The sequence below is a fragment of the Equus quagga genome, chromosome 15 (assembly GCF_021613505.1).
Source record: "Equus quagga isolate Etosha38 chromosome 15, UCLA_HA_Equagga_1.0, whole genome shotgun sequence".
NCBI classification, from domain to species: Eukaryota; Metazoa; Chordata; class Mammalia; order Perissodactyla; family Equidae; genus Equus; species Equus quagga.
The window spans coordinates 63886105-63902047 of NC_060281.1; the positions used below are offsets into that span (position 1 = coordinate 63886105).

The 15943-nt window shown below is 48.5% G+C and overlaps 2 protein-coding genes across 3 annotated transcripts in view; one reads left to right on the plus strand and one right to left on the minus strand.

The window, feature by feature from the left end:
* The window catches only part of PXMP2 (peroxisomal membrane protein 2), a 10087-nt gene extending 8352 nt beyond the window's left edge, over positions 1 to 1735 (minus strand). The window contains exon 1 of the mRNA XM_046639760.1: positions 1522 to 1735. Within this exon, the coding sequence (XP_046495716.1) occupies positions 1522 to 1643 (122 nt within the window). The 5' untranslated portion in view covers positions 1644 to 1735. The remainder of the gene's footprint in view (positions 1 to 1521) is intronic.
* Positions 1736 to 1982: 247 nt separating this feature from the next.
* The window catches only part of POLE (DNA polymerase epsilon, catalytic subunit), a 62377-nt gene continuing 48416 nt past the window's right edge, over positions 1983 to 15943 (plus strand). Inside the window, exons 1-12 of one of the 2 annotated variants that reach the window (XM_046640505.1) lie at positions 1983 to 2094; positions 8379 to 8520; positions 8955 to 9035; positions 9460 to 9504; positions 9652 to 9744; positions 10023 to 10177; positions 11953 to 12094; positions 12224 to 12304; positions 13321 to 13428; positions 13770 to 13880; positions 14162 to 14247; positions 14634 to 14753. In XM_046640505.1, coding sequence (XP_046496461.1) covers positions 2033 to 2094; positions 8379 to 8520; positions 8955 to 9035; positions 9460 to 9504; positions 9652 to 9744; positions 10023 to 10177; positions 11953 to 12094; positions 12224 to 12304; positions 13321 to 13428; positions 13770 to 13880; positions 14162 to 14247; positions 14634 to 14753 — 1226 coding nt within the window. In that variant the 5' untranslated portion in view covers positions 1983 to 2032. Of the gene's footprint in view, positions 2095 to 2127; positions 2714 to 8378; positions 8521 to 8954; positions 9036 to 9459; positions 9505 to 9651; positions 9745 to 10022; positions 10178 to 11952; positions 12095 to 12223; positions 12305 to 13320; positions 13429 to 13769; positions 13881 to 14161; positions 14248 to 14633; positions 14754 to 15943 lie in introns of those variants that run through there. The other variant, XM_046640506.1, reaches the window with a different exon arrangement.

Here is a 15943-nt window from a genome sequence, read left to right on the forward strand (position 1 = left end):
GTTTCTGTATTTGACTGTGGTGGTGGATACACTAGCCTATACATGCATGAACTGCATAGAACAAACACAGCCACACACTCGAGGACAAGCAAAGCTGGGTGTGAAGTCTGAATGTGATCTGTGACTGTATCCATGCCAGTGTCCTGGTTGTGATACGTACTACAGCTTTACAAAATGTTTTCAATGGGATAAACTGGGCAAAGTGTGTAAGGGATCTCCCTGTATTATTTCTTGCAACTGCATGTGACTCTACACGTATCACAATAAAAATTTCAATAAAAAGGTGGAGAATGCCCAGTTGCTCCAAGGCTTGGTCTATAGCTGCCTTCTGAGAAGCTCTCTGAGCTATAAAATCCAAACTTCTTAGTATGGACAATAAGGACCTTCTTGATCTGATCCTTGGTTACTTCTTTCTTATTCTCTCCCTTGCTCACTGCTCATTTTCTCCAGAGACACAGACCTTTTTCCACTCCTCCATCATTAGCTTGCTCCTCTCTCCAGACCTTTGCACCTGCTGTGCCCTCTGCCCAGAGAGCTTTTGCTTCCCTTCTTTGCATGGCCTGTTACCTCCCTTCAAATGTCACCTCCTCAGATAAAACGTCCCTGGCCACTTTACCTGTGTTATATATTTATCTGCTTTTTGTCTAGCTCTTCACTAGAATGCCAGCTCCACGAGGGTAGGGACCTTACCCACCTATCTTAATCACTGCTGATGCCCAGCACACAAGAAGCACTCCGTACATATTTATGAAAGACTGAGTTAATAAAAAAGGACAAACTTATGAAATTAAGTAATGAAGGGGAGATGTCTCGTGAAAAGTTTAGTGCTCCAAATCAAACGGTGGCGTTAGTCAGCAGCACAGAGAGTGCTTTGTCAGTTTTCTCCCACATGCAAAGCTGCAGAACAAAATAAACTGAACACCTCCCACCCTGCCCAGGCTCCTGTGCTTTCCTCAAGGCATCTACCCACCGCCATTCTAACTGGCAGAACGAATGCAGGCACTAACAAGCCGTGCGGTTGCGGCAGCCAAGCGCAGAGAAGCTGGGCCCCATTGCCTCGGGACGGTCCCTCTAGGGCAGAGGGACCAAAGGCCCAGGGGTCTGCAGGGAGTCCTTCGTGCATTCCTTTAGTCTGGCTCCCTGGAGTTCACATTCTAGAATGCCTACGAATTACCTTCCGGAACCGAATACACAAAACCGCGTATGCTAAGCTCTCTGGTTAATTAAGGTTTTTGGAGGGTCATTTTGATACACAAGGATTTTTGCCTTTCACACTCAACCCCCCATGTAAGATGTATCTATGTAGCTGGGTCACTGGGGCGGTCGCGGCTCCGGGCCGGGTCACGCTCCGGGCCGTCCGAGCTCCCGGCCGGGTGGTGCTCTGAGCTGACCGTGCTCCGGGCTGGGGCGTGCTCCGGGCCGTCCGAGCTCCCGGCCGGGTGGTGCTCCGGGCCGTCTGAGCTCCAGGCGGGGTCATGCTCCGGGCCGCCCCCCGCCCGGTCCCGTCCCCTCCGCGCCGACCTGGTGGCCGCCTTGGTGAGCACCGGGTAGAGCTGCAGGAGGCGCAGGTACTGGGCGAGCGCCCGCCGCGGGAGCGCCTGGAGCCCGGCCTCGGCCCGCAGCTTCGACGCCGCCGGCGCCATCGCCTCCCCCTACGCCGCGCCCGCCGGGGCACCGACCCCACCTCAGCCCGCCCGGCGCGGGGCGGGGACGGCCTGACATTTCCCACCCCACTGTGGCCCGCAGTGCCGCCCGCAGACGCCGCCGTGCGGGGCGCGCGCCTCCGCACACTTTGCCTGGAGTCCCTAACGGGCCACCGCCCCTCGGGCGCCGGCAGCGATTGGAGGTCCGCGCGCCTGCGCACATCTCACCCGAGTTCCGACGGGCCACCTCCCCTCGGGCGCCCGCGGCGATTGGAGCTCGGCGGGGCGGGGCACGATGAGCATCCTGATTGGGCGGTGGGGCGCTTCCGGTCTCTCGCGATAGTTGGTGGGAGCGCGCCAAATTTCTCCCGAGAAGCTGCGGCGGCGCGATGGTTCTGAGGAACAGCGGGCGGCGGCGCGCGGAGCCGGGCGCGGACGGCGAGGCGAGCCGGTGAGGGGCGCCCCGGGCGGGCGGGCGGGCGCTGGCCCTCCCCTCCTGCGGAGGCTCTGGGCTCACGGCCGAGGCGTCCCCCGAGGCCGGCATCAAGCCCGCGCGGGCTGGCTCCGCTCCTCCCCGCGCGGGGCGTGCGCGCCTCGGCGGCCCTGCGGGCGGCGGCCGACCGTGCCCAGCGCCGCGTCCTGACGCGCCCCGGGGGCCGTGGCGGCGCCGCGTCTCGCCCTGTTCCGCGGCCGTGTCCGCACGGGCGCCGCCGGGCTGGGCGCGTCCTCGAGCCGGAGCGGAGCTGGGGCGACACAGCCCCAGCCGAGCCGTCGCAGCGGAGGCCGAGCGAGGCGGTGGGGACAGCGACGGTCACCGTGCTCAGTGCCGTGTCCGGCGCCTCCTTAGTCCGCGTGAGGACCCGAGAGGCCGGGCCCCTCTGGTCCGCGCCCGCGCGCCTCCGGTGGCCGTGAGAACCGAGTGAGCGGGTGCGAGCGCGCGGGCGGCGTGTGTCGTGCGGCGAGCGGCCCGTGGAGGGCGCTGTCGTCGTTGTCGCCGCTGTCCCGTCTTCCGGACTTCGCACCGGCCCGGGAGAGAGTGCGGCGTGCAGCTCGGGGCAGCTGGGGAGGAGGTGGGCTCCGAGGGCGTGGGTTCCGGATCGCGTGCGAGGATAGACCCGGGTTGGAGGGGTGCAGTGTGGACGCTGCACGCCTGGAGATAGTCGTGAGCAGCGCTTCGCTCAGCCTGGGTTTTGATGAAGCTCTGGACCTCGGGCTGAATGTCTCTGCCCTCTAGCAAGGCCTGGAATCCAGTTCTGTGCTTTTATTTAAACTGGATCCGGATGTTTTAGAGGCTAAGCAGTCATACAGTGTGGCAGTGTGTTGCTTTGCCGTTTTAGCAAATTACCACTTAGTGGCTTAAGGCAAGTTTGCTCTCTTACGTTTCTAAGGTCAGGAGTCCTAAGAATCAGGAGGTCGTTAGGGTTTCCTTCGTGCTGAAGGCTCTAGGGGAGAATCTGTTTCCCGGCCTCTGGAGCTTCTAGGGGCCCCTTCGGCCACTGCATTCCTTGTGTTGTGGCTCCTTCCTCCATCTTCGAAACCAAGTGTCACACCTCCAGTCTGCCTCTGATTCTGCTGGCCCTCCTGTCTCCCTCTTAGAAGGACCCTGGTGCTTATGTTGGGCCTACCTGGATAACCCCCGTCTCGAAGTCCTGGACGTAATCATGCCTGCAAAGTCCCTTTGTCATTCGAGGTAACACAAGTTCCCAGGATGAGGACAGAGACGTCTTTGAGGAGGAGTTGGTATGCTGCCTACAACAGGTGGTTATAATCTCTTGAAACAGGTCATTCTGTTCTTCAAGTGAAGGTGACGCAGGGAATATCTTCAGGCAAAGGAAGAGTGATTCTTAAGAAACAATTCTCTGTCTGTTTCTGTTTATAAATTAACAGTGGGTGAAATACAGTAATTAAGGACATGAATTCTGCACAACCTTGGTTCAAATCTTTTTTAAATTCCCTTTAACTATTGTTTTGTATATTTAGCTTATTTAGACTGCTTCCTTTTTTCCCTCATAAACAAAGCTGTGATGAACATCTGCATGGAAAAAAATTATTTCCTGCACATCAGTTTCCTTGGCATAAATTCTTTTTTTTTTTTTTTTTTGAGGAAGGTTAGCCCTGAGCTAACTGCTGCCAATCCTCCTCCTTTTTGCTGGGGAAGACTGGCCCTGAGCTGACATCCGTGCCCATCTTCCTCTACTTTATATGTGGGATGCCTACCACAGCATGGCTTGCCAAATGGTGCCATGTCCACACCCGGGATCTGGGCCGGCAAACCCCAGGCCACCGAAGGGAACGTGCAAACTTAACCACTGTGCCACCAGGCCGGCCCCTCCTTGGCATAAATTCTTAGAAATGGAATTGCAAGGTCAAATGATAGGGCAATGTTTTAGAAACACTCACTTTGTGGAGAAATCTAGTAGTGGTCAGAGATGGAGTGGTCGTATAGTTTCATCAAGAACTGTGGTATCCTAAGAACCTGGAGACACTTAGCAAGGGGCCAGAATCAGAGGCTTGGAAATGAGAGGTGGTGGAAGGAAGGAATGAATATCTGAATAGTTGGGAGAGAACGCCTTTGAGACCTGGATTACTGTGCAACAACCCACGTTGCCCTATTTTTTGGAAGAGCATATGAAGAACTTTTAGGGAGGGCTGGCCCGGTGGCACAGCAGTTAAGTTCATACCTTCTGCTTGGGCAGCCCGGGGTTCGCCGGCCTGGATCCCAGGTGCTGACATGGCACTGCTTGGCAAGCCATGCTGTGGTAGGTGTCCCACATATAAAGTAGAGGAAGATGGGCACGGATGTTAGCTCAGGGCCAGTCTTCCTCAAAAAAAAAAAAAAAAAAAAAACTTTTAGGGAGAGCAGTCTAGCAAGAATGGGAACTAGTGAACCTACATACGCCTTTGTGTCCGAGCACGCAGGGTGGTGGGAATCTGGTTGTTTCTGCACAGGGAATGTATGTTTACCATCTCTACTCACCACCTCCCACCTGCTTGTCAGCATTGCTCTAACCACGTACATATTTTCTCTGCTCATTGCTTTACAAAGTAGCTCATTTGTTTACATTAAGACAAAAAGGCATGGGATATTGATTCTTAGCTATACATTTTTGAGGAGTGGAGAATATACTTGGCTTAGCAAATAAATAGACCTTCTTGCCAAAAATATACAGGTTTAGAATCTCAGAACTGTGGTTTAAAGAAGAAACTAGCAATTTTTTTTAAGTTGGATTGCTAATAAATGAAAGGATTGTTTTGTTTTGAAGATAGGTAAACCATAATTATTCTGATCTATCTAGATGAGATCATGATATCGAACCTGAAGTGAGTTTGCTCACCCATTGCACAGCAAGCCAATCTCTGACACCGGATGTAGTGGAAGAAAGTAGGAGTTTTATTATTGCACAGTGCTGAGCAAGGAGAAAGGGCAGCTAACGCTGAAATCCCAAACTCCCCAAAAAGCTAAAAGGAAGGGTTTTTATTTGGGGTTTTAGGTAGGGGAGGGGGAGCATATGGCCTTGCTGGTCAGAGCTTTCCCACCAGCCTGTGTTTCGCCTTGAGACACTGCAGAGAGGAGGGAGCCCATGACCTTGCTGGTCAGCAGCTTTCCCACCAGCCTGTAGCTCCTTGTGGGGAGGAGATGAGGAATCCAGGTGGCTGTCCTTGGCTGTGTCTGTCTCCATGGAGGATAGTGGATTCTAGAGCCAGGGAGTAAGCAGGGAAAGAGTGCTTTGGTTTTAACCCCATATATGCTGGGTTTAATGTAGGGAAGCCCATATCAGGGCTGGTCTCAGTCATACCTGTGGAGTTAAAACCTGAACCATTTGGGATGAACCTAAGCTCTGGAATCAGAACAGGTTTGGATAGTTCTGGTGGTGGAAAGTCTTCAGGCACTTAATTTAAGGTTTATGATAAAATTTGTGTGAAGAGTTTTTACAAGATCCTAGCCGGAGAGAGGCTTGGGAAGTTTGAGGCAGATGTACTGGTACTATAGAGCTGAGAAGTGAGTTTCCTTGTCACTTGAGATAATTCCTCTCACACAGAACAATATTATATCCCCATTTTTATCCATATGTGGTTGTATGGACATGTAGACCCCAGGCATCCTGAAAGATATATCACGTTTTTAAGGTATAGTTTATTCTGCTGCAGCAGGTGTTTCCCTAACCCCAGTGAGCTCATATGCAATTGGTAAACAGGAGAATGATGTCACTAAAATGTGGAGATTATATTGGTTCATTTCTAGTTTTCCCTAGGTAAGGGGATTGGAATAGAGGAGTAGAATTACAATCTTCAGGGGCTGGCCCCGTGGCCGAGTGGTTAAGTTCGCGCGCTCCGCTGCAGGCGTCCCAGTGTTTCGTTGGTTCGAATCCTGGGCGCGGACATGGCACTGCTCATCAAACCACGCTGAGGCAGCATCCCACATACCACAACTAGAGGAACCCACAACGAGAAATATACAACTATGTACTGGGGGGCTTTGGGGAGAAAAAGGAAAAAATAAAATCTTTAAAAAAAAAATAAAAAAAAAAAAGAATTACAATCTTCAGTCAGAAAGGAAAAAGCTCTCAGCTGGAGTGTTGCACAGATATGTGCCCTGTCAGCTCTATTTTAAGAAAATTTCCTATGAAGAAAACTTCCTATGAGTGCCTGCACCAGGGCCTCCCTCCCAAGTGAGGTGTACCTCAGCCTTGCACAAATCTCAGGTGGCGGGCTGCAGTTTTCACCTGTGCTCAGCAGTCATAAACCTGCCTCTCTACTCTCTTGTTTTTGTGTGTTTAAAACATCTCTGTAAAAAATGTGGTTAATGACTCTGCTCTATAGAAATTAAAGCCACTTTTCAATGTTTATCAACCAGTAAAGGAGAAAATGGCTTAGCTTGGATCACTGCCATCTCTAAACACTCATACACTGAGGCCAAACCATGCAGCCCAGTGCATTGCAGACATTCTTGTTTCACTTTCCTACTGACTCATGTGAGATGCACCTTCCCAAATGTGCTGTGGCACCTTAGAGGTTGTGCCACTACTGTGGATTGTTTACGTGGGCCTGGCACAGAGTCGTACCTGAAGTGTTCAGTAAATATTTTTCCGACTAAAATTACATGGCTGAAAACACAGATGAGTAGAATAGTTCAAGTCATTTCTTTCAAATAGCTGTCATTACAGAATGTAATGTAGACAACAAAAAGTGGATATTCCTTTATATTGATCTTCAATAAATATCATAAATACTATTTGCTGAGCACTCACTGTATACAAAGAACCCTATCTGCATATCATATGCATCATGTGATTTAATCACGACTGCTCGTTTTTGGCAGAATTAGAATCCAGTGCAACTTGGTCATCAGTATTCTTGCTTTTTTATACATTATACTGTGCTGCCAACTTTGCAGTTTTCAAAGTGCTTTTACATTCATTGTCTATTATAATATGCATGAAAATCTTGTAGACAGTGTTAATTCCATTTTACCAAGAAACAAACTAATAAATTTGGAAACTAACATTTAAAAAAAAATAAAGAAACAACTTTTTGTTTTGAGATAATTGTAGCTTCTTGTGCAGTTGTGAGAAATTATACAAAGAAACCCCATATAGCCTTAACCCAGTTTCTCCCAGTGGTAATATCTTACATAACTAGAGAACAGTGTCACCACCAGGAAAGTGAGATGCATACAATGCACGGACACTCATGTACGTATGTGTATTTAGTCCTGTGCGGATTGAATATTTGTGAGCAGTACCACAGTCTAGACGCAGAACACTTCCATCCCAAGGACCCCTCATGCTGCTCTTTTCTAGCCAGAACCACCTCCATTCCTCCCTTCCCCTCATCAGTGGCAGCCACTAATCTGTTCTTCATCTCTAATTTTATTTCAAGAATGCTATATAAGTGGAATCATAAAGTGTGTAATTTTAGGGGTTTTTTTCACTCAGCATAATTCCCTTGAGATCCATCTAAGTTATTGCATGTATTTAGTAAGTTTGTTGCTTTTTATTTGCAAATAGTATTCTATGGGATGGATATAACACAGGTTAACTATTCACCTGCTGAGGAAGATCTGGGCTATTTCCACTTTTTGTCTATAATGAATAAAGCTGCTATGAACATTCACAAACAAGCTTGTGTGTGAATGTGAGTTTTCATTTCTCTGGGATAAATGCCCAAGAGTAAAATACTGTGCTTTGTACTTTTTTTTTTTTTTTTTTTTTGGTGAGGAAGATTTGCTTTAAGCTAACTTCTGTTGCCAGTCTTCCTCTGTTGTTTACATGAGGAAAATTAGCCCTGAGCTAACATCTGTGCCAGTCTTCCTCTGTTTTGTATGTGGGTCACCACCACAGTATGGCTTGATGAGTGGTGTAGGTCTGCACCCAGGATCTGAACCCATGAACCTGGGCTGCCAAAGTAGAGTGCACCAGACTTAACCGCTGCACCACAGGGCTGGCCCCACTTTTGTGCATTTTTAATATCCCATGAGGCAGCAGTGTCCAGGCATGATTGTTGTTTTTATTAGTGTTCTGGTTACAGAGTTGAACAGATTTTGAGGGTCCTGCCCCAGTTATATTTTTCCCATGAGTCCTTTTATTTTAATGAGCTGTTTTGCCAGATGTGAGGCTTTTCAGAGATACATCTACCATGTCACCTCTGAAATGCTTACACTGGGTGGACTGAGGGTTGTGGGAGTGGGTGGTGTCATGATCAGTGAGGACTGGACTTCCTTCCTCCTTCACTCAGGGACGATGGCCCCTCTTCCTCTGTCTCGGCACTCAAGCGCCTGGAACGCAGTCAGTGGACGGATAAGATGGATTTGCGGTTTGGTTTTGAGAGACTCAAGGAGCCTGGTGAGAAGACCGGCTGGCTCATCAACATGCACCCTGTGAGCACCTGGCTTTTCCTCCATCCTCCTCCCATTCAGGATGGTGGCTGCACCCCTTGTTGGGCATAGCCTTTGTCTGAAGAGTAGGGGACACCTGTTGTCTGGGCGATACAGTTGGAGATGGGATTGTTTGTAGCCCTCTAGCTTTTGTCTTTAACATCATTGGGCCATAAAGAGGCCACTGGGAAGACTAAGCTGAAGGGCGTCCCTGTTACCCATAAGAATAACCCTTTCAAGGATGGGGGAGAAATTGAGAGAAAGCCCTGTTTGGAGGCTGTTATGATACGGTTCTTGTGAATGCAGCTGGTAGTGTTTATGCGGGGATGGAGAAAGGTTTTGTTTTTAGAGTGTTCCATTTCCTAAAGAGTCGGAGGAAAGGGCTCTTGTACTGTGTAGAGGATAACTTTGTGCCGTGTTGGCTAATTCTCTCATAGACTGAGGTTCTAGATGAAGATAAACGGTTGGTCAGTGCAGTGGATTACTACTTTATTCAAGACGATGGGAGCAGATTTAAGGTAAGCCCTTGAACTCCAAGAAGCTAAAATCCACCCAGTGATGAGGCTCAGCTGGGCCCAAGATCATCCTTGTTCCTTTACCTCTCCCACTGTGAGGAGAGCAGCTGGAAGGCTTCTAGTGTGCAGCTGCCCAAAGACCATCGGGAACATGGACCCCTTGAAGTCCCATTAGTCCCCACTTAAGATGTCCTAAGAGAAGCTAGCTCAGAAAGACTGAAAGATGAGCAGTGTTGTGTTTCTTAGACTCTTGCCGCTGTAATATGTGCTGGTTCTAATTTCCTGTTGCACCATCTCCCTTAAGAGATGTCAAGGTCAAGGATGTATTGGATCTAGGCCACTTACGGGTAGAACAGCAAACAGCCTGTCTTCACTCTTTTCCCTTTTTCTTTCTTGTTGCCCCTGAATGGGTTGATGACTCTTGCAGGTGGCCTTGCCCTACAAGCCGTATTTCTACATTGCAACCAGAAAGGTAAGTCTGTGGTTCATGGAATCAGATGACCTGTGCCTCGTCCTGTGGGGGCTCCAGAACTGGAGATCAAGAGACTTCTAGAGAAACAGGCAAGGAAGGAAATGGATTTTACTGATGTAAAGTCCTTTCATTCTGATTCTGATCTAGGGTTGTGAGCGAGAGGTTTCATCTTTTCTCTCCAAGAAGTTTCAGGGTAAAATTGCTAAAGTAGAGACTGTCCCCAAAGAGGATCTGGACTTGGTGAGTATCACCTAGACCTTCCAGGGTGATTGAGGCTGAGTCCACCCTGCCCATGGGGTAAGCTGAGAAGAGGCCAAGTTCAGCACTGTGGGTATTGGGTGGTACAGATGCTGGGGCTTTGGGACTGTCTGTACGTGCTCTTAGAGAACACGCAGTGATGGGCAAGGTGCTTTTGGAGTTCTGACTGACTTGCGTATTTACCTTTGAGTCACTCTCCCCTTATTTCCCAATAAAGTGCTTTTTCTCTTGAACTCATGAGCACAATGTCTTCACTGTAGCCAAATCACTTGGTGGGTTTGAAGCGAAATTACATTAAGCTGTCCTTCAACACCGTGGAGGACCTTGTCAGAGTGAGGAAGGAGATCTCCCCGGCCGTGAAGAAGAACCGGGAGCAGGGCCGTGCCAGCGACGCTTATACAGCCATGCTCTCCAGGTCAGCTTCGTTCTTATAAGCAGAGCAGGGCTGCCGCACACCTTTCCTAAGTTGACAAGATCGATAGGAGGCAGGAAACTCATCAATAAAGTCGCCTTAATGATCGGCTCTGTTAGACGTGGAAATACTTTTGAGCAATTAGGTAGAATTTCTCATATGCTCCATTTGTGTTAAATAAATGGTGGCTTCCCAGTCTGTGTTTTATATTTTCGCTGTCCCTCTTCTCTTATGGAGGGGATGGGTTTGTGGCTCCAAATTGAGTTTCTGGCACAGTAAAGACATTTTAGATTCCTGATCCCACTACCTTAACACAGTCTGTTTTCATGCTTTACGGCAAGCATTAAACTGTCTACTAATTTTATTAAATGCCTAGATTTACATAGCACATCTTCTCCAGAGAACTTTGGGTTTTATACAGAGGAATTTAAATATAGGACACCAAACACTGTTCATCAAACATTTAGACATCAACACTAGTAGGAAACAGTAAGAGATTAAGAAGAGAGAGTCTTGGCTAATTAAAAGTTATGATGACTTCAGAAGAACTATCATATTCTCTGACAAAAGATCAATTTGTGATCCTTAACATTTCTGCACACACACCTCCCTCCCATCCATGGCCCATAAATTACTTTTCAGAATATATTGCAAGGTATAACCAGAGATTGAGTCTCCAGGGTCCTGAGCATTCCCTAAACCTCATTGTCCTTTTTTCCCTTTAACAGTCCATTCAGTATTTGGAAGCTTATTGGGCTAATTTTGAGTGAATATTCTAGTGATGGTGATTTCCCACTTGGGTATGATAAGAATAACTATGATACAGAAATAGTTTACCAGTCACTTCACTGTGCCGAGAGTTTTGTGCCTGGTACTTCATGACACTCCTGCTGGTAGGCCTGTTGATATCATCCTTGTTTTCTTTCTTTCTTTCTTTCTTTTTTTTTTTGAGGAAGATTAGCCCTGAGCTAACATCCACCCCCAATCCTCCTCTTTTTGCTGAGGAAGATTGGCCCTGAGCTAACATTTGTGCCCATCTTCCTCTACTTTATATGTGGGACGCCTGCCACAGCATGGCTCAATAAGCAGTGTGTAGCTCCACACCTGGGATCCAAACTGGCGAACCCTGGGCTGCCAAAGTGGAGCGCGTGAACTTAACCACTCTGCCACTGGGCCAGCCCCTCATCTTCATCTTCTTTTTTTTTTTTCTTTTTTTTTAAAGATTTCATTTTTTTTTCCTTTTTCTCCCCAAAGCCCCCCGGTACACAGTTGTATATTTTTCGTTGTGGGTCCTTCTAGTTGTGGTATGTGGGACGCTGCCTCAGCATGGTTTGATGAGCAGTGCCACGTCTGTGCCCAGGATTCGAACCAACGAAACACTGGGCCGCCTGCTGTGGAGCGCGCGAACTTAACCACTCGGCCACGGGGCCAACCCCATCATCTTCGTCTTCTTGATGAAGAAACAAGCTCAGCAATGATGGATCACATTTGTAGATGTGCCTCCCAAGTCACAGAGAGTGTTTCCTTTCTTCTTTTAATTGGAGTGTAACTTGCATCCTAGAAAATGCACATGTCCTAAGTGTATGCTGAATTTCCTTGTGTCAGCTGCTTGGCTAGCAGGGGGTCATCCAAGGTCATTCCTTAAGAAGGGCCTGTCCTAGTCATCTTAGCCACCTTGATTTACCTTTATGTGTTTACTCTGTGTGAACTCGAGTCTTCCTCTCCTCCAGCCTGAGCAGAGTGTACTTGAGAAGCTGCTTTCTCTCTTTATTTTGCAGTGTTCTGCAAGGGGGCAGTGTGATTATTGATGAGGAAGAAACCTCGAAGAAGATCGCTGACCAGTTGGACAATATTGTGGACATGCGAGAGTACGATGTGCCGTACCACATCCGCCTCTCCATTGACTTGAAGATCCATGTGGTAAGCGGACCCTTGTTTATGGGCGATTTCTAACAGCCAGGAGGTGATATTGAAGGATAAATCAGTAGAAAAACAGACTGCCTTGGACAGAAGTTGAGCTCTTTAGTTATTGTACTGTGTGTCCTGCAGGCTCATTGGTACAACGTCAGATACCGAGGAAATGCCTTTCCAGTGGAAATTGCCCGCCGAGATGACCTTGTTGAACGACCTGTAAGTACTGCTTGCATTTCCTCCATGCTGAATTTTCCACTTGTTTCTGGAGTGATGTAATTCAGTGCTGAAAGGTGAATTTGATTCAAACATCTGTTTGCTTCTCTTTCCTCAAATACTTCCTTAAAAGAATTATGGAGTAATCAGTTTTTTCAGCAGTTTCTGATCTGAGAGTATAATTTCACTTTGCATCTGTGCATCACCACATGACATCGGTATTTGAGCTAGGCTGAATCTGAACTGTTTTTTTTTTTTTTTTTTTTGAGGAAGATTAGCCCTGAGCTAACATCTGCCACCAATCCTCCCCTTTTTGCTGAGGAAGACTGGCCCTGAGCTAACATCTGTGCCGTTCTTCCTCTACTTTATGTGTGGGACGCCTGCCACAGCATGGCTTGACAAGCGGTGTGTAGGTTCGCACCTGGGATCTGAACTGGCGAGCCCCAGGCTGCCGAAGCAGAACATTCGAACTTAACTGGTGCGCCACTGGGCCATCCCCTAGGATCTGAACGTTTGAGGGAAAGCTCTGACATCCATTTTGGGTGGTTGATAGCAAAGGGATAGGGTGAAAAATGGGTTCATGACTGGAAGGTCTTAGTTCAGGTACAGCTTTGTGATCTTGGGAAAGTCTGTACTCCGTTTTCTCATTCCTAAAATGATGATGTCGGCTCTATAGCAGTCTCCTGTCAGGGTTGTCATAAAGGTCAAAATGAGGTAATGCATTTTAAAGAGGTTTGAGACTCAGGTGTTTTGTAATTCTAGGCTTGTCCTAGGATCAACTGCTCTAGCCTTTTCTCGTATCTGTTTTAATTTTCATACCATCAGCGAATCATGGTATTAATGTAGGTTTGTCAACCCCAGGATGCTTGTCCCACTTCTTTTGGAGCCTTTTCCCGTGGTACCTTGACTCTTGCTTTTGGCAATTAGAGGTGGAGGTAGTGGGTGTCAAGAGGGCCACTGAGGTCTCCAGATCTTAGCTTGGTTTGTGGCCAACTTAACACTACATTTTCTCCCTCTAGGACCCTGTGGTTTTGGCATTTGACATTGAGACAACCAAACTGCCCCTCAAGTTTCCTGATGCTGAGACTGACCAGATTATGATGATTTCCTATATGATTGATGGTCAGGTGAGCAGTGCCTTCTGGCATATAAGCTCCCTAGGAACAGGGACCTTGTCTTATCCCCAAACCAGAACAGAGTCCACCCCACAATTAGTATTTTTTGGGTAAGTAACGAGTGAGTGCAAGCCAAGAAAGTAAACAAGCAGCCATTTTGTCATCCAGCAATGCTCCTGCCTTCCAATAGAAATCTGAGACATTTGGGATTTAAGTGGTGTGTCTGCTTGGGAAGCTAGGGCACCTTCAAGTTGCTGCAGAGATTTTTGTAGTAAGGGTTTCTGGGCTGAGTGTTGAGAGGTGTGTCTTCAGCATTGTGTCTAACTCACACTGACTGCTAATGAACTTCTCAGGGCTACCTCATCACCAACAGGGAGATTGTTTCAGAAGATATTGAAGATTTCGAGTTCACCCCCAAGCCGGAATATGAGGGGCCTTTTTGTGTCTTCAATGAACCTGATGAGGTAAAGAGGTGTCACTTCGGAAATTGCCTGATATTTGGGATGAAATGGGAAGAACAGGCATGTTGACCCTTTTAAGGCCTCGGCATTCATCTAATCAGAACAGTAGCTCACTGGGCTCAGTTGTCAGTCGTGTGAGCCTTGTTCATGTGGAGGCATGGGTCGAGAGTGGAAATAAAGGGCTGATGTGAGGTTGCTTTTCCTGGACTTCGGGAGAGGTACTTGGAAATAGCTTGAGGAAGAGAAAAAGCAACCATCCGACTGTTATGATTTGTTGAATTCAGGTTCATCTCATCCAAAGATGGTTTGAACATGTTCAGGAGACCAAACCCACCATTATGGTCACCTACAATGGGGACTTTTTTGACTGGTGAGTCTACTGTCTAATTTGTGAGTAACTAAAAAGTGTTTGAGAGTGAATGTTGCACGATAGTGTGCGTATACTTAACGCTACTGAACTGTACACTTAAAGCAGTTTAGATGGAAAGAAAAAGTGTTTGAGAGTGAATGTTGCACAATAGTGTGCATATACTTAACGCTACTGAACTGTACACTTAAAGCAGTTTAGATGGAGAGAAAAAGTGTTTATGGGGAGGGAGGGGAGAATCACTGCTTGTGGCACAAGTGGGCTCCTCAGTCTGTTTGAGCAGAGACCCATGTGAGGAGTTCCCGGGTTTACTCGAGTGTCCCCTAGCGGCAGTCTTCCTTGTCTTTGAAGGAATTAGAGACCAGCTGCCCCTGTGTGCTTGTCCCTAGGCCGTTTGTGGAGGCCAGAGCAGCGGTCCATGGACTGAGCATGTACCAGGAGATAGGATTCCAGAAGGACAACCAGGGGGAGTATAAGGCACCCCAGTGCATCCACATGGACTGTCTCAGGTAGGTCCTGTGGTTCACCCAGCAGCTCGTCATAGTGTCTTGAGGGCTTCCTGTGAGGGAGATCCAAGGCTCCCCTCTCACACATGCTGGTCCTTTCACACCCTCTCGAGAGAGGAAAATGGCCTCTGAGAAGCAGCTCCCGTCCCTTGAGAGGACAGCAGCTGCCAGCTCTGCCCAGATCTAGGGACATGCTATCTTTCATCGTTTGCTTATCATTCATTCAGTCAACAAACACATGTTGAGCATCGGCCCTTGGGGTGCGTAAGCCAGGCCAGAAAGAAAGGCCCAGTAGAGTGAGGTCCTGGTGCTTTGGGAGCTCCTGGAGGGGACTCAGCTTCTCCACATGTGGTTAGGAGGCAGCAGGCAGGCTCTCTCTCAAAGGACAAGCAGGCTGTACAGACAGGCTGAGGTGTCTAGGCTGAAGATAACCATATGAGGTAGCCCAGAGTGCCCAAAGGGAAAACTACAGAGGAAGGAGGTCTCATGGGCCTTCTTCGTCCTGTGAAGAGGGGGGTTTTATCTTGGCCATCATGGAGAGCCATGGACACATTTAAAGCTTGATCCATTTTCTCTTTAGCCTTGGTGTTATGGCACATGAGTTGGAGGGTGCAAGCTGAGTCATAATGTGAATGGGTAAAGAGAGAGCTGGAAATGGGGATCTGAGGATTTATGGGGAGGGGTGCCTGAGGCACAGGGAATGCTTGTTCTAAGGGTTTGGGGTGAGCTCCTGGGGGATAGGGCAGAGCTGAGGTTCAAGGTAGGAGCAGGCTTGGCAGCCCCATCCACATGGATGGTCCAGAGACCATGAGGCACAGTGATGCTGTAAGAACTGTGGTAGCTGATGGACTCAAGAAGAGGAGTAAAAGGAGAGAGGTGGGGCCCCTCAGGGGAGGCAGCGATGCCAGGGAAGCCATAGTGGGGCATTTCTGGGGGAGAGGATGGCCAATAGCACAGGGAGGTTGAGGAGGGTGAAATTGGACGTGGCCAGTAGGAAGCTACAGGTCTCAGGGAGACAGTGGTGTGAGTGGTAGGGAGGAAGTGGAGAGGGGCATAGAGTTGAGGGTCATGGGGTGACCTTGAGTGTTTCCATGCTGAAAGGACCGTGTAAGGAGAGTAGGGGAGTTTGATATTGGGCCTGAGGGGAGAGCAGGGTGAGGCCAGCAACACCAATGGAACAAGTGGTGGAGCGG